General features: G+C 50.1%; 1 protein-coding gene across 4 annotated transcripts in view; it reads left to right on the top strand.

Annotated features, from left to right (window-relative positions):
- Nucleotides 1–14,272, top strand: part of SPECC1 (sperm antigen with calponin homology and coiled-coil domains 1) — a 256,463-nt gene extending 242,191 nt beyond the window's left edge. For 3 of the 4 annotated variants that reach the window (XM_081115997.1, XM_081115999.1, XM_081116001.1), the window contains 3 exons: nucleotides 2,460–2,576; nucleotides 9,857–9,916; nucleotides 13,082–14,272. In XM_081115997.1, the coding sequence (XP_080972123.1) occupies nucleotides 2,460–2,576; nucleotides 9,857–9,916; nucleotides 13,082–13,171 (267 nt within the window). In that variant the 3' untranslated portion in view covers nucleotides 13,172–14,272. Of the gene's footprint in view, nucleotides 1–2,459; nucleotides 2,577–9,086; nucleotides 9,147–9,856; nucleotides 9,917–13,081 lie in introns of those variants that run through there. The other variant, XM_081116000.1, reaches the window with a different exon arrangement.
- The last annotated feature ends 8,188 nt before the right edge of the window (nucleotides 14,273–22,460 follow it).

The raw sequence follows: 22,460 nt of genomic DNA, 5'->3' as shown, positions 1-22,460 counted from the left end.
CCTTGGTTTCCCCTCTGGTCACCACACTGGGACTGGATCTTAGCCCACGGCCCTGGGACACCCCCCCGCCCCCCCCCACACACACCCCTGGATGCTTTTCAGTCCAGGGAAACCCATCACCCAGAGCCTGGTGGGCAGCACATCCCTGAACTGTCCACACGGCGTCAACAGGACCCCTGGGAAACCGTGGTGGCCCGATGAAGCCCCGTGCCCTCCAGCCCTTACTGCCCCTCTCCTGCCCAGTGAGGTCATCGCCTGCCGTTCTCCGCTTCCCCTGCATCCCCTTCAGTCTGCTGATGAGAACCCAGCACCCCACTCAGGCTGTGACAGGATAGGCCCACAGGGGAGCTCAAGCGACGTGGCTTTTCCAAAGTGAAGTGAGAGAAAGATGTGATAAAGCACGAATCCTCTCGCGTCTTTGATTCATGTGAAAAATGAGCGTTACGACACTGCTGCCCCGCAGCTCTGTCCTTCCACTGGCGTGACCCCTGCAGCTCCCGGGCGTCCGCCTCAGTGGGCGGCAGCAACCCCTTGCCGTGGCGACGGCGGCAGAGCACCCGAGGCTGCGTGGCGCTTCGCGTGGGTCGTCGGCTTCCGAGGCGTCACAGGCGTACGTGCCTTTCGGCGGGCCAGCCAGCTGTGTTGAGCTGGGAATTTTTGATGCTCTTGTGTTCAGATAGAATATGGACATTTTCAAATGGCATTCAGGGAAGTAGCAGTGGGGTGGTTCTGCTCAGAAGTAAGAGAGGAAAGTTTTTATTTGGTAGCATGATGTTCCTGGAATGAATTAGTATTCACATCGTAGCCGGTTGCCCGCTGTCTCCGCCAGCGCCAGAACAACTCCGTCTTAAACACGGCCCATCCAGGCCCGACGTGAGAGAAGTATTTCCTGACCAGGCGCTGGCTTTGGTGGCCTGAGTGGGTTTGGAGTTTCCGTAACTCCTTTCTTCGAAGGACAGCACACTCTTTCTCTTACATAGCTTTGCGCGGTCTTGCTGCGGGTGCGAGGGTCTGCGCTGCAGAGTGTCGTGTTCCTGGGGCCCGTGAACTGCAGTCTGTCGCCCGTGAACTGCAGTCTGTCCTGAACTCTGGGCTCTCAGCCCTCCTCAAGTTGTAAGTCATTTTGGTTGATTTTCAACCCTGGCTCGGATCTCACCTGATTTTATATCCTAGCAAATAATTTCAAACTGTTACTCACTTATAGATCAAAACTGTTCTTAAATGGCAGTTAACTAGTTTATGCAGTGCTCCTTGGGGTCCATTTGGCTTCTCAAAATGCTTCTGAAAATTGTGCAGATCAAGAAGAATATGGGGGGAGATGGGGAACATCTGTCATGTCAACAATAAATAAAATATAAAGAAAAATGTTTCATACCATGTGGTACAAGAGATACATGTATGAAGTGGCTTCTGTTTATCAAGCATGATAAGCTTCAGGTGTAAATTATAAAGGCGAGGAGGGGGAGGGGGAAGGAAGGCGAGGAGGGGGGAGGAAGGAGGGCGAGGAGGGGGGAGGAAGGAGGGCGAGGAGGGGGGAGGAAGGGCGAGGAGGGGGGAGGAAGGAGGGCGAGGAGGGGGGAGGAAGGAGGGCGAGGAGCCCCACACTTCCCCACGTCCTCTGGTCAGAGCCACCTGGGCGTCCTCCTGCAGCCCCTGCACAGCCCTCTCCTGTCAGGACACTCAAGCAGCCACATCAGTCAGCATACACAGGAAAGAGTTCGTGGGCTTCGGAGCCTGACGTTTCAGCGCGGGCGAGCTCTGTGAGCCAGGGGAGAAACTCCCGGTAGGATAAGCAGTCAGGGAGAGGAGCAGGTGGTGACAGGTGTGAGGATCTACGAGGCGGAGGTGCGCTGGCACCAGGAACCCAGGCACAGGCAGAAGCCGTCATCTCCAGGGCTGCGTATCAGCTGGGTTGTGGGTCAAGTCCCCTTCCTTCCCTCATTATTTACCAAGTAGCTGCCAGGGTCCCTGCCTGTCCCCAGGGGAGCTCCCTTCTCCCCCGTGAGGCCTCACGACCCCGGTGTTCGGCAAGCTAGTGGGTGACCGCTGAGCGCAAAGGGTCTTCTCACGCTGGAGCCCGTCTCGCTGGAGGGAGAAGGGCGGGCGTGGTAGAGGAGCAGCCACGAGACCCGCCCTGCGGGTGTTCGGGACCTTCTGCTCTGTCGTGGTCCAGCGTGTTAGTGGGGCTGCGCATGCTGGTGATGAGGGTGAGTCGCTTCCTTGGCCATGGAAGGCTGGGCAGTGCTGGGATGTACAGAGTCATCGGTGGGATAATTTGAGGATAAGCTGTTTCAGCCTTTCCTGTACCAGAGGCAGACAGAAATTCCTCAGTGTGCCGAGCTCTGGGCCTTTTTTCATGCTGTTCTAAGAACAGATTTGGGCGGCCCAGGGTGGTGCCTCCTGCAGCCTCACTCCTGTTCTGTGACTGCCATTCAGTGACCGATGCTGTCTCCCCACAGAACATCGACATCACCAACTTCAGCAGCAGCTGGAGCGACGGCTTGGCCTTCTGCGCTCTGCTCCACACCTACCTGCCGGCTCACATCCCGTACCGGGAACTGGGCAGTCAGGAGAAGGTAAGTGACCGGTCACCCCGGTTATTCTCTAGGACACACAGGGGTGGGGTTATAGACTTGGAGTGGAAACTAGGACAGCGCCGGCCCGGACCACTGAGCGCGTGGCTGCTCTACAGGACCCTACCCTTGGCACATGCCTCTTACACCCTCTTTACCTGGAAAATGCAGCGAAGACCAGTTTACTGTGGCCACTGACAGTTCCTATCACCCATTTTCCAGAGAAAGTCCTGCTCACCTCCAGGGTGCAGACCTTGGTCACCTTTTTTCAAAGTCTTTTCCAAAGGACCAACAAACATCAGCAAAAAGAGTTTCCTGCTCAAATAAACTTGGGAAACGGAGCATTATACACATTTTTAGATATTCACAGTGCTCATTAACATAGTAAAGACTTCAAGTCTTCATTAAAGAAACCTGTGAGACTCTGTTTAGCCTGACATATGTCAGATCACAGAGGTTTTTCTTCTAATTACCTGTAACAAGCTGGCAAAACTTGTCCTATTCAGGGCCAAATGTTAGACTCTGTGGATCTCTGTCCCAGCTCAACTCTACCATTGGAGCACCCAAGTGGTCATGGACAATGTGGGCATGCTGTATTGCAATAAAACTTTATTTATAAAAGAAGGCTGCAGGCCAGATGCAACCATAGGCTCCAATTGCTGCCGCTGACCTAGAGCATCCTCCAGAATTGTACTGCAGAGCGCACCTCGGGAAATTCTGTGCCGAGCTCTGCACTCATTCAACATGCATTTCTTACCAGGCACCGTGCACAATAACAAAAACCACAGGGAGCAACACAGGCATGTTCTTTGCCCTTATGAGGTAGATGGTCAGCCAGTGAGTAAACCTATAAGTAACATAATAAATCGTTATACACTGTGGAAGGGCCGTCAGAGAAGCACAGTGCTGTGAGTGAGCAATGGGGGATATAATTTAGATTAGGAAGGCCTTTCTGAGGACACACTAGTTAGGCTGAGGTCTGAAGAAAGAACCGGAAGGAGCCAGCAGTGCACAGAGCAGAGGGAGCTTTCCAGGCCTGGGGAGCAGCTGCAGTGAGGAGGCACCCGGGTGCGTCCAGGCCCCCCGGCGGAGCGGCCAGCTGGAGTGCAGGGGAGGGGGGAGCTGGCCGTGAGGATGCCGCCAGACTCGCCAGACCCTGCAGAGCTTCCAGGGATGACTGGTTAGAAGTTTGCATTTTGTTCCAAGCACAGTGGGAAGTCATTGAAGGAGTCTAAACAGTGGAGAGGCACTAGTCCTGTTTTTCAAGAGCTCTCTGGCTGTGACGTGAAACACAGCGAGTTGGAAAGGAAAGGAATGAAGCAGGATCCGCAAGGTGGGAGAGGAGGCTGTGCGGACTCAGTTTCTCCAACTTCACCAATTAGCCGGGGTAGCAGCAATGTAGACGGGAAGATATTCAAAATATGTCTTAGATGTGCAGTCAACTGGACCTAGTGACCGGATGGTTGTAGGGGAAGATGAAAGAGCCAGCGACAACTCCAGGAGTCCGGCTTGGCAGGACCATCTTCTGAGATGGAGAGGAAAAGACATCTTTAAAGTTCTGTTTTGATTATCCCACACTAAGATATAAAGCCCAGAGAATGCTATGGCCCTGATGGTGAGAGTATCTGTACAAAGTACTTTAATCTTTTAAGGAGTGTTTAGGGTTCTCCAGGGAAACGAACCAGTGGGATGGAGAGGGAGAGAAAGATTTATTTAGGCAATGGCTCACACAGTTGTGGAGACTGACAAACTCCCAATCTGCAGGACAGGTTGCATTCGAGACATAGGCAGTCTGCTTCTGGAATCGCTCTTCTCAGAGAGAGATTCTAGTTTTTATTAAGGCCGTATTTTGGTTGGAGGAGGCCACCCACATTATGGAGGATAATTTGCTCTACCCGAAGTCTACTGACTTAACATTGATCTCATTTTTAAAATACGTTCACAGAAACATCTAGAATAATGTTTGACCAAATATCAGGATGCCATGGCCCAGCCAAGTTGACACATATAACGAACCATCACCGAGTGTTAGGATTTCAAGCACTTGCACATGTGGCTCTTCGTTGTAATCTGGGAAGCAGGTTGAACGGGACTGCGAAACATTTGGAAAACAACAAAGAAGTTCTGTCCACATCATGGTGAGATGTCCGTGAAGCGTACAGGTGGCAACTGCATAGCAAAGTGGGCGTTCATAGGGCTCGGAGAGGGAAGTTCAGGGAGCCGTCAGTGGCTGGGCCAGCGCTGCTTGAGCTCTGTGAAATGATGGAACGCTCCCTGTCTGCGCTGTCCAGGTGATAGCCACTGGCCATGTGGACTGTTAGCTCATGGAATGTGGCCAGTGGGACCAAAAGTTTTAATTTTTACTACTATTAATTTAAATAGCCACATGGCTACTGTATTGGCCAGGACATATATAAGTGGCATTTAAAGCCATGAGAATGAGTGTTCCAGCCCTCGAATCACACAGTTGGTCCCCTGGCAGCCAACCCTATCCTGCAGCTACCTGAGGGCTTCCCAAAAGGCACCGTTTCACCTTTACCGCCCTGAAACCGCTTCTGGAACCAGAGACAAAAACCAGATATTATAACAGATGATGCCCCTAGGGCTCTAATATAAGAAATTACAAGTGTCCAGCCAGTGTGGCTCAGCGGTTAAGCATCAACCTAGGATCCAAGAGGTCGCTGTTCAAATCCTGGTCAGAGCACATGCTGGGTTATGGGCTCGATCCCTAGTTGGGGGTGTGCAGGAGGCAGTCGATCGATGATATTTCTCATTGATGTTTCTCTCCTTCTCCCTTCCTTTCTCTCTAAAAATCAATAAAAACATTTTTTAAAAAAATTACCAGGGTGCCCAGCTGGGCATGGTTCAGAGGTTGAGCATCGACCTAGGATCCAGGCAATCAGGGTTCGATTCCCAGTCAGGGCACATGCCCCGGCTGTGGGCTGCAGCCCATCAATGACTCTCTCATCATTGATGTTTCTCTCTCTCTCTCCCTCTCCCTTCCTCTGTCTGAAATCAATAAAGATATATTAAAAACACACACACAAAACTACCAGGGTTTCAGGGGCCTATGCCAGGAACAGTAGGCGAAAACCCAATAATATTTCTTATTCTAAATCACAGTATCACAGAGCATAAGGAAAAGAGCGAGGAGCCGGCCTTGAAGATTGCAGTGCTTATCTGGGTAGGAGATGAGCCGGCAAAGGGAGACAGGCGGGAGCAGCAGGAGGCGAGGCCAGCAGGGAGTGGGCCCTGGTCCACGCAGCCTCGCTGTGGGCCCTCACCGGCAGAGCCCACGTCCCCAGCGGCCTTGGTGTCCATTCCCTTCCTGCCTCTCATTTTTCAGTCTGTGCCTTTTCCATGTGACATTACGAGATAATTGAGTAAATAATGGGCATGAACAATCCAAAATGCACAGAAGAGCTTCCTGAGACTGGAGGGAGTGGAGGTGTGTGCACTCACGCACACTGCCTATAGCGTGTCTTCCTGAAGGGAAGTGTCTGTGGCGGAGCAAACGTACCTAGGCGCTTTGTCCTTGAATCGGTGGGGATCTGTTGGAAATGAACGAGCCTGAAGGTTTGCTTTCACTCTGAGCTCACGAGCGTGCTCCCTGGTGACTGGCCCTGTATCGTCTGGCTCCGCAGGCCCAGCGAGCTGCCCAGTGCCCGCTGCAGACCCAGGACGGTCACTAGAACAGGCAGACCCCTCCGTTCGCTCGCGTCCCATTGTCCTACGGTGCGGGGGCCCCTCCTTTCTACCTGTGCATTGGAATTCTCCACAGTCTGCAATGCTGTCGTCGGGGCTCACGGGTCAGGTTGTGGAAGACTGTGGTCTGTGAGGAGATGAAGGAGTCGGGTCCAGGCAGCTGGGATTTTCGCGTTAGAGTCCATGTGGTTCACAGCGTCCTTGTCAGAGAGCAGCACGGGCATCCTTGAGCAGAGGGCTCTTTGCTGGTGCCACCTGCCCACCACTCCCCGAAGGAACAGCGATTTCCTGCTCCCTGAATGTCCCGTGTAGATACAGCTGGGTGGAGTGATTTTCCCCACTGCCTGGTGTGTGACGAGCGTGCTTGAGGGATGCTTACAGTCAGGTTGCTGAGAGGAACTCACGTATTAAAGTTATTGATGGTTTTCAAAATGATGTGTCAACACAGGCAAATCCCGCCAACACAGTGTAACACCGAGCACGCGTGAGGGTCGGCATCAGGGTAACCTGGTCGAGAAGTGGGGGACAGAAGCGGGGAAGCTTTTCCTCAAAGTGGCATATTTGAAGTTGGGTTTCAAAGGGAACAAGGTAATTTGAATGAAATGTACCCCTTTGACATCTTTAGGATGAGTGAAGTCCAGCCCCTACCTGCATGGGGGTTGGTGTACCAGTACATCAAAAAGGGCATCAGGGGAGGCCCGTCTTTGTAAAACCTACTAAAATCAAAATCTAAGAAGTGTCTGATACAGCCAGATACCCAGAAAGTTCATTAATCAGGAGCTGTTCCTACCTAGATGGACATAATTAAACCAAATGAGTTTGCAATCAGTATTAAATAGGGCGTTTCTGATAAAACTAACAAGACGTCTTCTAAGACACTGAAGAGAGAGAGTCACAGGGTGTGAATTGTGGTCAGTGGAAGGTACGGGCGTTTTCCAGTAAAGCACGCTCGTCGGTCATCCGATGAAACTTCGCTTACACTGGACGTGCTCAGGTGGTGGAGTGAAGGGTGTTCATGTCGGTGTCTGGGATGAAATACTGAGAGGAGGAATTCTGGACTTGGGATCTTCCTCCCGTCAGTTTCAGGTGGATTCACTGTCCTAGGTCTGCAAGGTCCTGACCTGCGCCTGTCCCCATGCAGGATACACTGAAGCAGTTCCTTCCCACCCTGGCCCGGCCCGGGCACAGCGCAGGTGTGGCGCGCGGGGCCCTCCCGCTTCTGCCCCGCACGCACTCCCGGGCGCCCCTCCGCGTCTCCGTCGGCCTCCCGATGGGTAGTGTTCTGACGAAAGAGAACTGGGGCAACCATCTGGTCATGGTCATCCTGCTGCCGCCAAAATGAATCAAACTCATTTTTGCCCCGAGACCCAGCTCTCCAATGTTCCAGGTCACACTGTACGCTGTTTCACAGTCTTTCGAGACAGGTTTTCGCCATGAACCATTTCTTCTTTGTTGGGTATCTGCTTAGGAAACACCAGCAGTTTCCTTAGAGTCAGGCTAGAAGGGCCTCGGGGGAATTCTGTACGAAACCTCAGGTTTAGAAATGCCTTTCCTTAGACCTTACTAGGAACCAAAGAGTGCAAATTAAAACAGTAAAATACTATTTTTCACCTGTCACATTTGGCAGGGACTTCTGAAAATCATAATGTTCTGTGCAGGTAAGTGTATGAAAAAATGGACACACACATTATTGCTGGAGTTGAAATTGGTATAACATTTTAGAAAGCACTTTTGCGTTACATATCGAAAGTCATAAAAAATATTTGCGTATTGACTTTTGAAATAATGGTAGCCCAAAAACTGGCTTACAAGTTCTCTCCTCCCCAAAACTAACCAAAATGACTTTTAGAAATAAGAGGCCTCCTCAGCACCCAAATGGGAGATTGCTGTCGATAGTTTGGGCTAAATTAAAGGAAGCCCGCAACCAGTTTGCAGCTCCTCTCTCAACAGAACAGAGAGTAGTGTTATGGAAACGTGAGGTATCCAGTTCATGCCCACTGATTTCCCTTAATCTGGAGAAAGGGCTGGCGGCTTGGGCAAGATGACTACAGATGAACCGCTTTGCAGGACCTCGACCACAGACTGGAAGAAAGCGTGCAAAGCCATGGCTCAGCTGGTGCCTGGAGCAGGGGCTTTGCTTCAGGCATGAGATGTGCAGGCAAGGACAGGGTGGAAGCCGTGGGCAATGGAAAAATGGATAAAATTATGGATAAAATCACAAAATTCTACCGAGGAACATAAAACATGAATATGTACAGAAACACTTGTCTCCCCATTATACTTAGTTTACTACTTAATTAAATTTTAATATGATCCTAATGACTTTCAAATAAATTATGGAGAGGAGGAGGTGTGACCCAGTGATTCTTAAATGTATCCAGATGGAGAAACATCAGAGAGCAACCAGAAAGAATCTCACAAAGAAGCTACAAATTAGGGATAAATGATTACGGAGCAATACCTTTAAAATCTAGGGAACATTATTTTCCACCTAAAGTCATTGACCAAGTGTGATGGTACAAAAGAGAAATTTTCATATGTTGGTGCTTCCAGAAAATGTGTCTCCCACGTCCTGGTCTAAGAAGGAAACCCAGGAATAAACTAGCAGAACAGGGGTGTTTTGCAGAAATTGACATGAGGTCCTGGGGGCTCCAGGACTGAGGAGCTTTGTAGAACAGTGATGCAGTCGAGGCACACAGAGGAGAGTCCTTCTGAAGAAATGTTTTTAGTGACAGTGTGACGACCAGCTGTGGGGAGGGACATGAGGCGGGAGCTCACTCCTTTGTAAATGCTGTTTGTTGTTTTTAGGTTTCAGAATTATCCAATTAAGAGAGGACAGAAGACTAAAACATGATTGTAGAAAAGGAAGTGAGTGTTAAAAGTTTTAATAACTTAAAAGTAAAACTTGATAAGGTAGAGGAAAGATAAAGGGAACTTCCTCCTTATTGTATAGAGGAACAAGAAATGGAGATGCAAGGATATTATTTAAAGTCACAAACATAACTAATAAAAGAACTAAAAGTAGCCCTATGGCTCTAAGGAAGAGGAGAGAGGTGCGTGATCCCTGAGTCCTCACTTACTCTGGGAGGAAGTTAGTAGGTAGAGTGAGTAGGTAATGTTTTAGAAACCAAGGAGCAGTGGTGTGAGGATACAGAGCTATGCGGGTCGTCACCAGAGAAGCAGAGGGAGAATTAGAAGTGGCTCCCCGAAGACCCGGGATTGGGGGAGGGAGCAGCTTTTCATTTGATAATATTTAACTGTGCACTTTGGTAATTTTTGATACAAACAGTTGTTGCTATGCAACAGAAGTGTATGTCATATATCTAGATAAAGTGAAAAATAACAGAACTAACAAAATTTTATCCTTGATATTCAGGAGTCAGTCAGTAAAGTCATTTTTAGTGGCATCTGTAACCTGTCAGTTTTTTTGCATACTGAGACCATTGTTTGCCTATCTGACTTAAATTTTTAAGTGTTTTTACAGATTTTCTGTATGGGAGTGTCAGTTGGTGTTCTTTCTTAGCAAAAGCTATCTATTTTTAGTTGATAATTGCAGTCTCTTTGTCTTTTCACCTTAGAAAAGGAATCTCCTGTTGGCCTTTGAAGCAGCCGAAAGTGTAGGCATTAAACCCAGCCTGGTAAGTATCCTACTTTGTATCCTTGTTATATTTTAGTCTAATTATATGAGGAAGAACTTTTATGTCATCTACTAACAGTTTCTTGCAGAACATAGAAATACATTTGTTGAAGATGTGTTACTCATGATCCCTAATATAAAATTATCCAGTTGGTCAGACCACATCTGATTTAGAGGTGCTTTTTTATAAGTCCTTTTTAAAATGTTTTTATTGATTTTTTAGAGGGAGGGAGGGAAGGAAAGAGAGAGAAACATCAATCGAGACTGCCTCTTGTACACACCCAAACCAGGGATCAAACTTGCAACCTGGGCATGTGCTCGACTGGAAATCGAACCGGCGACCTTTTGGTGCATGGGCTGAGCCACTCCAGCCTGGGCTGATTTAGACATTTTCAACTAGGATTTATTATGGATATATTTCATTGCTGAAAACACAGTGAACTGAATTATCATTAAAGCCCTCATGTTCAAGTCACCTAGAAATCTGAATGAAATGTAATTTTAAAAATATCAATACATAGCTGAGCTCTGAAGAAAGAATGGGAAATAACCAGCTACCAGAAATAAAAAGAAGTCAAAATCAAAGCCATGAGGCATGAGCTCACACTGAGACAACCCCAGCGATGGGGCTGGGGTAGTAGTAGAGGGTTGTAATAATGAGCACCTGAGGGGTATTATTTCATACCCGCACTGGAACAAGAGGTGAGGCCCTGAGCCCCCATAAACAGAAGCACTAGTACTGAGACTCCTGCACAAAACTAAGCTCACAAAGTGCTGCTGTTCTTAGTGAAGGTGGATATAAATATTCCACCTGCCAGTCCAGGGAGGTGATAAGGAAGTTTGTTCTTCCCATCAGATTTTTTGTGGCCAAGAAAATGGGGAAACTTCCTATAAGAAAAGGAAACAGACAGATGAGGTTTGGAGTCCAAATTTGTAATATCTGTGTTGCAAGAAGCCCCTAGTTTATACGGTCTCTGGTTCAGGAACTCCTTGGCTAATAGTACAATGGTTGCTGGAAATACGCTCACAAGACAAAATTAAAAAGCACTAAAAAATTTATCTATTTGAGCTTGTCAACAGACACAACAAACAAGATCATCTACCAGAACTTGAGTTAATAAAACAGTAAGAAAGAGACTACAGAAGACTTTGTTTAAACATACTCAACAGATCAAAAGAATAGAAATCATAAGGAAAGGAGCATGTTATTAAAAAAACAAAGATTTGGGCACATAATCAAATAAAACTTATAGTAATGAAAGTTTAGAATTAAAAATGCCAGTTGGCTTGAAAAACTGATTAGATATAGAAGAAGAGAGAACTACTGAACTGGAAAATGGATGTAAGGAAATTACCTAGAACATAAAACAGAAACTTAAAAAATGGAAAATCGCCCTGGCCAATGTGGCTCAGTTGGTTGGAGCATCATCCCATACACCAAAAGGTGGCAGGTTTTATTCCCCGTCAGGACACGTACCCAGGTTGCAGGTTTGATCCCTGTTTGAGGCACGTGTGGAAGGCAACCAATCGATGTTTCTCACATCAGTATTTCTCTCTCTCTCCCTTCCTTTCTCTAATTACCAATTTTTTTAATGGAAAATATAATAGCGGATTTTTATGAGTTAGTATGTATTCAACTTCAAGACTAACCATTGTATAAACCATAAAGATGTTATTTTTTAAAAAGAATGACAGAAAGGAATCCTGTAGTTTCAGGCACTGCTCAGTGTTGAAATCAAGGCCCCAGAGTGCTGCTTCTCTGTGCTTCACCATGCCTAACCTGCTGGGTTTTTCTCCCTCGCTTGGCTACTTGCTCTGTGGTTGAATGTGGCTGCGAAGCTCCAGACACCACTGCCATTTGTTCATTGCTGAGTATATAAGAAAGCAGTTGACTTTTGAATATTGACTTTGTTTCCTGAGACCTTGCTAAATGTGCATATTAATTCCACGAAATTTTATTGTGGACTCTCTGGAGTTTTCTTCATAGACAGCCATGCCGTCAGCAAGTACAGGCAGTTTTATTTCTCCCTTTCCACCCTGTATACCTTTGGTTTCTTTTTCTAGCCGTGCTTCACTGGTGAGAACTTCCAGGCCCGTGTGGAACGGGAGGTGGGAGAGGACTGCCCAGCCTCGGCCTTTCCCCGATCTTAGGGGAAGAGTTTTCAGTCTCTCACCCCTAAGTATGATACCACCTTATGGGTTTTGGTGTGTATCCTACATTACATAAAATAAATTCCCTTCTAGTCCTTGTTTTTTAGAGCTTTAATCATGAATGGTGGTTTTGTGTGATGCTTTTCTGCATGTTGATGTGATGGGTTTTTTTCTTGTTCAGTCTGTTCATGTGCATCACGCCGATTGACTCATGAATGTTGAACCAGCCTTGTGTTTCTAGGATGAACCCACTTGATCACAATTCAGTCTGCTAATATGTATTAAGGGCTTTTGTGTCTATGTTAGCGTGAGAAATTGATCTGTCGTTTCTGTGATGCCTTTGTCTGGTTTTGGTATTTGGGTAATGCTGGCTCCCCAGAGTGAATTGGGGAGTGTTCCTTCCTCTTCTATTTCCTGGAAGAGAGTGTGTAGATCGGTCTTCTTTCTTCCTTAAGCATTTTTGGTAGGAGACTTGGTACCCTGTATTCTGTGAAAACGTCCTTTTTAAATTTTCCTAGGTATATGTGTGTAGAATGTTCCACTAACTCCTTCCCCACCCCTTCACAAGACCAGTGATATGCTGATAATTTCTTAATGTAACCAGGGAGCAAAATCAGTAAAAGGCTGGGTGTGGGAAACGCTAAGTGGAAAGCACAGAGCACACAGCGCGTCCAGCACTGGGACACGTGTGGGAGTCACAGGGAACCTAGAGAATGAGACCCTGCTGGGAGCGGGGTTATGGTGACTGCCTCCTTTCAGGACTTTTTTTAATGCTCATGTTGTTAATAGATGAGCAGGGTGGGCGGTCACATCTAGTGTTTTCTAAAATGGAAGCTGTCTCCTGAGTGAGTATGAAGAAAAAGCTTTTCTTTCCACTAATCGCCTTTCCCACTGTCCTGGGGCTACCTGTACCCTGCGCCTCGCGTGTCAGGGCTCCTGGCAGGGCCCTGGCCAGGCTTCGAGCCCCTCTGCAGGGAGGGTCTGCGACGCCCTGACCTCCTCCTTCCTTCCGCAGGAGCTCAGCGAGATGCTGCACACAGACCGACCCGACTGGCAGAGCGTGATGCAGTATGTGGCCCAGATATACAAGTACTTCGAGACGTAAGCCGGAGGCCGGCAGCCACCGCCACGGCGCCTGCGGTTTGTCCTGGAAGCACCTGGTCACTTTCCACAGGCTCTGCTCTGCCCGTGCACGGCCTCGCCACTGGATTTCAAAGGAAGGGTCAATCTGGGGGGGGCAGCACACAACTGAGAAACAGAACTGGGGTCCCCCAGGCACCCACCTTGAATCTAGATGCCAGGGGCCTCCCTCATTCCAGACGCAGGGGTCCCCAGGGTGGCCTCATCCTTGAGCTGGGAGATTAACAAAGACCACACTTCCACAACAGTCACCTTGTTACCAGGTCCTGGCTTTGGCCTTAATAAAAACCTTGCCCTTCCTACCCACCATGCCTCCAAAAACCCAGCAAGAGACAAACACTTGCTCTCAAGCAGCCTGGGAACACACGAACCCTGCCTGCTGGGGAAATGTGCTTATGTTCTAGGCAACAACTTGAACACCTAGAACTTGGTTACATCTCACCGTCACTCACTTGGATTCTGTGGATGGAAGATGAACATGTGAGGATTAGAAGGAGCCAGGGTAGTCTGCTTCACTGTACCTGTGGGGTGGCCTCCAGGTGGGAGTGTGCGCTCTCCCAGGGGCTGTGCAGGTGGGAGTGTCCCCTCTCCCAGGGGCTGTGCAGGTGGGAGTGTCCCCTCTCCCAGGGGCTGTGCAGGTGGGAGTGTCCCCTCTCCCAGGGGCTGTGCAGGTGGGAGTGTGCGCTCTCCCAGGTGGCTGTGCAGGTGGGAGTGTCCCCTCTCCCAGGGGCTGTGCAGGTGGGAGTGTCCCCTCTCCCAGGTGGCTGTGCAGGTGGGAGTGTGCGCTCTCCCAGGGGCTGTGCAGGTGGGAGTGTCCCCTCTCCCAGGGGCTGTGCAGGTGGGAGTGTGCGCTCTCCCAGGGGCTGTGCAGGTGGGAGTGTCCCCTCTCCCAGGGGCTGTGCAGGTGGGAGTGTCCCCTCTCCCAGGGGCTGTGCAGGTGGGAGTGTCCCCTCTCCCAGGGGCTGTGCAGGTGGGAGTGTGCGCTCTCCCAGGTGGCTGTGCAGGTGGGAGTGTGCGTTCTCTCCAGCAGCTGTGCACGTGGGAGTGTCCCCTCTCCCAGGGGCTGTGCAGGTGGGAGTGTCCCCTCTCCCAGGTGGCTGTGCAGGTGGGAGTGTCCCCTCTCCCAGGTGGCTGTGCACGTGGGAGTGTCCCCTCTCCCAGGTGGCTGTGCAGGTGGGAGTGTGCGCTCTCCCAGGGGCTGTGCAGGTGGGAGTGTGCGCTCTCCCAGGGGCTGTGCAGGTGGGAGTGTCCCCTCTCCCAGGTGGCTGTGCAGGTGGGAGTGTGCGCTCTCCCAGGTGGCTGTGCAGGTGGGAGTGTGCGCTCTCCCAGGTGGCTGTGCAGGTGGGAGTGTGCGCTCTCCCAGGGGCTGTGCAGGTGGGAGTGTCCCCTCTCCCAGGTGGCTGTGCACGTGGGAGTGTGCGCTCTCCCAGGTGGCTGTGCAGGTGGGAGTGTGCGCTCTCCCAGGTGGCTGTGCAGGTGGGAGTGTGCGCTCTCCCAGGTGGCTGTGCACGTGGGAGTGTGCGCTCTCCCAGGTGGCTGTGCAGGTGGGAGTGTGCGCTCTCCCAGGTGGCTGTGCACGTGGGAGTGTGCGCTCTCCCAGGTGGCTGTGCACGTGGGAGTGTGCGCTCTCCCAGGTGGCTGTGCAGGTGGGAGTGTGCGCTCTCCCAGGTGGCTGTGCAGGTGGGAGTGTGCGCTCTCCCAGGGGCTGTGCAGGTGGGAGTGTGCGCTCTCCCAGGTGGCTGTGCACGTGGGAGTGTGCGCTCTCCCAGGTGGCTGTGCAGGTGGGAGTGTGCGCTCTCCCAGGTGGCTGTGCACGTGGGAGTGTGCGCTCTCCCAGGCCGCGCTGCTGGTGCTGGGACATAGTCACACACAGCTGCCTGTGCTCAGCTGGCCCAGTGCAGTGCCACGGAAGGGAAGCCACAGTAACTGTTCACCGCCTCCGTCTGTCCTGTTTGCTCACACTCCCACCCACACCCACACACGTTTGTGCCATGTGCATCATGGGCAGAAAACCACTCCTGGGAAATGGCCTGTGGCTGCTGCGTCTTTGGGTATTTGTGCAGTGAAACAGGCTACAGGTGTGTATTTCTTGGGCAACTAGGCAGACAGCAAATTCAGACAGTATTTCCACTTTAGACTTGTTCAGCATTTAGTACTTCAATAGCCCTTTCATGTTTGTATGACACAACGGATGGGCAGAGATGGCTCTGTTTATAATTAAACAAAGGGAAATGCAGTTTCTCAACTATTCTGCGGTCGCCCTAAGGGACAGCAGAGCCCCCCTCGAGTGGCCCCATTCACCTCGGAAGTACTCTGAGCAAGTAACCACCGGGCGGTTCTTTGGTGTTCTTGTTGGGCAAGTAAATGTACATCATATAGCAAATGGGGTGCCATTCACATAAGTAAATCTGGGTTGAATCCACCAGTGCCCATCACTTCCTAAGGAAGATGCCCCTCAGGCAAAGGGTCATGGTTACCACAAGACACAGCGCTGTCCTTGGTTAAAGTAAAGCTCTAATGATAGGGGCCCCTGTTCCCAGTTGGGGCCTGGAGGCTGCAGGCCCAGCCCCGTCCTGGGAGAGGCCTGAGCTCGGCCCATGCGTCCTCGGGCCGCCCTGCTTGGGCTCTGCGTTAGTCTCCTGGGGCTGGCTAAGCACACGCGCCTGGCCTCCTCGGTTGAATCCAGCAGAATCCTGGACCGGAAGCAGGTGTGTGTCCTACGAATTGCCAGAGTCCCCAAGATCCCTGAAAGGCGAGGGCAGCCTTCATGGGCCGCCCAGGGAGCTCTGAGCAACTTGCTGACAACGATTTCCTATCTGCCCTTGTTTTCAAGTAGAAGTTGGGAGGCAGAGCCTGAACCAGCTCACCTTGCTGATGAACGCGCCGAGTGAGAGCCGTTCCTGTGTTGCCTCCTGCATCTCCTCCTGTTGAAGTAACCGATGCGCTTTGATCTCCCCAGGGCTCTGCCTTGCCTTGCGGTTGGCTTGGGCAGTGGCTGTTTAATTACTACAAGGCTTTGTTCACCAGAGACACTGAGGCCGTGGGATGTCTGAGGGGTGTTTAGCACTATCAGCACCCTGTTTTTAGTGATTACCATCAGCGATGCAGCACAGGCTCTGGGCAGTGGTGTTGCCCTTTCCCCTCCCTCCATGTCGGGTCCTGCTCCCTTCAGGTTAGAAAGAAGGAAAAAATGTCATCCGGAAAGATGACCATGTGGCAACTTATTTTTATAATTCAAGGCAGCTCCTTTACTGCCATTTCTCTGCTGGGGGACATAAATGGGGAGGAAGCCTGTGTCCTGTAAGAGAAACGGGTGGTGGTGTGGGGCAGGTCTGGCCCTGCAGGGTCCTGGGAGGGGACTGAGGCATCTGGGGTGCCAGGTGGGGCCCCCCAGCACTGCAGGGTCTGGGGAGAAGCTGTCCCAACCAGGCCAGGCCACAGAATGGGGGTTTTAGATCCATTTTTAATTGGGAGCCCAGAGCACAAAGTGAATGTGGAAAGTTGATAAACAGAACACAAGGTAGCATCAGCAAGTTGTATCATTTCGTTTTCTGTCCTGAGGTTTTCAGAGGCTACAATATCCGTGTTTTTTCCCATCTTCTGTCGGCCACTGCCCAGTCGTTTAACATTATGTGGTGGTTCTGCAGATCCTGTTTTTAATGTATTTTATATAAAAGACACATGTGATATGCAAGACCCAGAAGAGTGTGGAGTTTTTAAAAGACCTAAAGAGAAGAGAAACAGCCTTGGGAGCTGTTTCGTGGACTTGAACTCCAGCTGATCTACGATCATGCCCCGCCCCGCCCCCGGGCCAGCTTTCTGAGGAGCCGCAGACTCACCCTTCTCCCGCCCTGCCTCTCGCCTCGAAATGCTGGCCTTTGGTGCCTGTTCTCCATTCTGCTGTGGTTCTGTGGCCTTTGTTGAGATCATCCAAAGTAGAGGCGCAGGTGTCAGACAGTACGCTTCCCAAGGCAATTAGCCGCCTGGCAGCCACGACGTCTGCAGCCCTCCTTCCCCGCAGGGACCTGGCGATTCTCTGAACGTCCCCGAGGGAGGCAGGCATTTCACTCGGCGTGGAGACGGAGGGCTCAGGCCGGTACGTACAGCCCCTTTGCCGGATCCAGCCCAGTGCCCCCCATTCCAAAGCTTAGGCCATTTTGAGATGAACCACCAAGGACGCAGCCACATTTTTGAAGGATGTTTAATATCTCAGTTGCCCAGGCCCACTGGTGCTCCGCTTCTCTGACTGGCTAGTGCTTGCTGCTAGGTCCGAGCGCTCACTCCTTTAACTCCGCTAGTTGGATGGGTGCAGTGGACACCCTGTAGCCTGCTTCTGCGCAAAGCGTCCAGGCTGCGCGAGCCTTCTCGGGACGCAACGTGCCAACGCTGCTGGGTTAACCAGTGACAAAGTGTGTGATGTATGACTGTAATATTTCTAATAAATATATTTTCTTTGTCTGATTATGAATTTTCCCCAGTGACATTTGTTAATATTTTCTCCAAGTGCCCAGTTTATGTTCAGTCTATTTTCAGACAGTGTCTTCATGCCCTTGTGATTCCGCACTGCAGCTGCTCTCAGCTGGCATTACCAGAGGTTCCCAGGGAGGCCTGGGGCCATGGCGGCTTCGCAGCCTGCTTGCTGGGACTGCAGTCTCCGGTGAAAAGCATCCTCGGGGCCCAAACACGGTGCTGCAGAAGTGGGCGCTGCGGACAGCAGGCACCCCACTCGGTGCATGTACTGTGACGGAGCGCTCACTGAGGCCCTGGGGACAAACGCTTGTGTCCAGCAGGGGGGATTATGCCAGTTGATGTGAATGTCGACGGCCGGGGTGCCGCTGTGCTCTGACACCAGTATGTTGTGCGTGCTGACTGATCGGGTGGTGTGTGGCTGCTCAGGTGTCCCTCCGAGGCCGTCTTCACTTAGGCAACCGGCTGTGCCCACCGAGAGGAAAAAGGAAACTACCCCGTCTAGAATCTTCACCTCTCCCTCCTTCCAGGGCACTCCACTGTCACTGCTCTTTCTCTCCTCAGGGCCTGCATCCTCTCAGAGCGGCACAGCCTCTGGCAAGAGCTGAACGCGCTGACCAGGACCCCGGCCACCACTCACTCTCGGTGGGCTGTCAGGTGGTGGGACTGGACCCGGGAGATAACAGGTCTTGTTGGTTCAACATCTGATTACCTGCAGCCATGTCCCGCTGCTCAGTCTGCTCCCACGCATAAGCTCACGTGGACAGACACACGGACACACACACACGCACGGGCATTGGGTGGATGGCCAGTGTCTCTGCACTTGCAAACTGATCCCTCCACAGCGTCCCACTGGGGCCCATCAGGGAGGCCCGGCCGCCTCTGAATGAACACGTCCCCGGACAGTCGTGTCCAATGTAATGGCTCAGATGTGTTCAATCAGGTATCGGGCAAGAGATTCCCAGCGGGGCCTGATGCGCAGCGGCATCTGTGGTCACAGGTCTGTGGATAGTGGCTCTAAGCTGCCACGGAGAACTAGCGGCTCCGGGCCGTGGGCCGCGGCTGCTCCCGGCACCCCCCAGGCTGCTCCCTGCAGGCAGACTGCGGAGTTACTTGCTCATGAGACTGCAGCCTTCCGTAAAGTCACTGCTGGGTACACTTTGCTTAATTGGTGGGAACATCCAGCTGCCGTGAACTCTCGTTCTGACTCGGAATTCCACACCGAACTCTGGGGAACAGAAGCCTGCGCAGCAGCCCAGTCTCAGGCTCAGGGCAGCCTGTGAGCAGTCGTGCCCAGCGCTTTCCAGCTGGATGGGAAAGTCCTGGGACTGCAGATGGGAAAGGCCCTTGGGGAGAAACTTGAAACCAGATTGCCTGAAGATCTTCGTCATTTGTCCTTGATTTAAATATTTTTATTTGAATTTATTGGGGTGACATTGGTTAGTAAAATTATATAGGTTTCAGGTGTATAATCCTATAATACACCATCTGTATAGTGTATGTTCACCACCCCGAGTCAAGTCTCCTTCCTTCACCATTTATCCCCCCATACCCTCTTCTGCCTCCCCCACCCCCTTTCCCTGTGGTCATCACCACACCGTTGTCTGTGTCTATGAGTTGTTGGGGTTTTTTTTCCTTAATCCCTACACATTTTTCACCCAGCCCCCAAACCCCCTCCCCTCTGACAACTGTCAGTCTGTTCTCTATGAGTCTGTTCCTATTTTGTTTGTTTTGTTCGTTAGATTCCACATATAAGTGAAATCATACTGTACTTGTCTTTCTCTGACTGGCTTATATCACTTAACATTATGCTCTCCAGTTCCATCCATGCCGTTGCAGAAGGTACGATTTCCTTTTTATGGCTGAGTAGTAGTCCATTGCGTAAATGTACCACAGCTTTTTTATCTACTCATCTACTTGGGTGGCCTCCAAATCTTGGCTATTGTAAATAACACTGCAGTGAACATAGGGGTACATACTTACTTTCAAATCAGTGTTTCGGGATTTTTAGGATAAATTCCCAGAAATGGGATCCCTGGGTCATAAGGCAGCTCCATTTTTAATTTTTTGGGGAACTCCATACTATTTTCCACAGTGGCTGTTCCAGTCTGCATTCCCACCAGCAGTGCACGAGGTTCCCCTTTCCCCACACCCTCGCCAACACTTGTTCTTTGTTGATTTGTTGATGGAGCCATTCTGACAGGTGTGAGGTGATACCTCATTGTGGTTTTACTTTGCATCTCTCTGATGATTAGCGACTTCTGTCATCACAAGTAAAAATGACTCAATACATTTCCTTGCAGAATCTCAGCCTCCAAAACTCTTTAAGTTAGTTTGGTCTAACTCACCTGCACTATGAAAACCTCAGTTTAGATTTCTCTAAAATATGAAATATAATCCATAAAATATTTAGTCTGGACACCTAGCAAGGTTGGCCAAGAAACCCCATCACTCTGCCCACGTATCCATCTGGGTTACTGTTTATACCACTCCTTAAACTGCATCATTAACCTTATATCAGAAAAATGAAGCAGAACAAAATGGAACGTGAGAAAGCCACAGCTTTCCTTTACTGTCCCACCTGACCTCAGGAAGCTTGGCCATCTTTTGAGAAGTCTTATCCTAGAAGACACATCTGGCAGAATCAAGTCAGTCTTGGATATTCTTGGGCCAATAGGACTTCAGTGGGCTCTTCTGTTGTCAGGAACAGACCCAGACAGGCTATCTCAGGCCTGGGGACGCTCATGGCAGCGGGAAAGCGAGCCAACTCATCCTGGGGAGATATTTCAGACTCATGTTTAATTCCCACAAAGTCAACCACTTATGTTTGTGTAAAAAAAATTGAGATAAAAATAATAAAGTGGTCTGCCAGTGTGTGTCAGTTGTGCATTGTCCCGTGCACTGAAGGGCGGCCGATTCAGTTCCGGGCTTGCAGGAGGCAACTGATCAATGCTTTGCTCTCACATCGATGTTTCTCTCCCTCGCCCTTCCTCTCTAAAATCAATAAAAAATGTTTTTTAAAAAAGAAAGTATGACTATATCTACCTTCCATTCTAGCCAGTGACCTTGTGCCCCAGAGCAAGCAGGGTGGGGGAAGACATATGCTGTTCCCTCCAGCTGCCTCTGTTCCTATGGGACAGTCACTGTGTGAGTATCTTACATGTTTTTAGTGTGACTTCAGCGTTAAGGCTATATTTGTTTGCTTGTTTGGGGTACAGTATGGCTCCTGACTGCAAGCCAACTACTCCATCTGATGCTCAACTCATTCCTTCAGGAAAACTTGATCATGTTGTGCTCATTTGAGAGAGAATTTGTAGACATTCAAGATGGTATCTCTTTAAGGAGTTTAAGGGTAACTTTGACACAGAGATTTTCAACTTCAACACTGACTTCAGATCCTAACTGCTTAAAGAAATGCAACTCTCAAAGTTCAGATCTGCTGAGGCCCAAGGAAGTACTTTTCCGGTGCCCCCCTCTCAAAGCTCGGGTCAGGGTCCTCCCTCTAGTGCTGCGTTCCTGAAAGCCTGTGCTACATTATTATATTAGTCTCCTGTTGCCGCTGTAACAAAAGACCACAAACTTAGTGGCTCCGAACAACACAAAAGTATTATCTTACAGTTCTGGGGGCAGAAGTCTGACACTCATCTCACTGTTAAAATCAAGGTCTTGACAGGGCTGCAACCCTTTTCTGGAGGCTCTAGGGGTGAATCCATTTCATTGACTGTCACCTTCTGGAGGTCATCCCGCTTTCCTTGGCTCATGGCCCCTCTCCTTCATCTTCAAAGCCAGCTGTTGCATCTCCCTGGCCATTCCTCTGCAGTCACATCTCCCTCTGGCTCTCTGCAGCTGGGAAGAGCTCTCTGATTAAAGGACCCATAGGATTAAATTGAGCCTATCTGGGCAATTAGGCTATTCTCCCTGTCTCAAGGCCCAGTCCCTTAATTCCAGCTTCAGAGTCCCTTTTGCTATGTAAGATAACCTATCCAGAGGTTCCAGGGACTAGGGTGTGGGCATCTTTGGAGGCCATTGTTCTACCCACAACAGTAATCTTTTCTATGTCCTCCTAACAATCAGTGGAATCTTTTTGTATTTCTTAGCTGTAATTACAAGCTAAAGAATCAGGCCTGCCATGGGGCCTCCCCATCCTGCCCGTTTGGATACTGTTTTTCATACCAGATCCTCTCACAGGTGACTAATTGACCAATGGTTATCTGCCCTTGGTCAGGTTCCTATCCCTGACCAGTCAGCAAAGATGGGGTGTCATGTGGTACCAAAATGCAGCCACCCCACTCAAGAACAAGCCAAAGCCACTCTTGCAGACTAGAGCTGTCCCCCTCCAAGGCAGTGGTGGCAGCGGCAGGCCATGTTATGACGTGTTGCGTGGAATGGGAACCAGGCTTCTATACAAGCCCCAGTTAATGGGTGATAAAGCCTGGCATTATTGTACCTGGAAACTCAAACCCAGGGGCTGAGTAAGTTTCTGACTCAAAGGGCTTGGACACCACTGGCTGAAGTAAACACTAGGGCATTTTACAGACAAGGAAACTGAAGCACAGAAAGGTTCAGTAATTTCTTAAAATAATTTTTCAATTAGAGAAGATGTACAATATTATATTAGTGTCAGGTATACATCCCAGTGATTACACATTTATATAACATGAACTGATCACCCTGATAAATCTAGTACTCATCTGACTCCATACATAGTTATCACAATATTATTGACTATATTCCCTGTGCTGTGCGTTACATCCCCATGACTGTGCTGTAACTACCAGTCTGTACTT

This window comes from Miniopterus schreibersii (assembly GCF_964146895.1).
Source record: "Miniopterus schreibersii genome assembly, chromosome: 16".
NCBI lineage: Eukaryota > Metazoa > Chordata > Mammalia > Chiroptera > Miniopteridae > Miniopterus > Miniopterus schreibersii.
The sequence above is the reverse complement of the archived record's forward strand: the minus strand, read 5'-3'. Positions and strand labels throughout refer to the sequence as shown.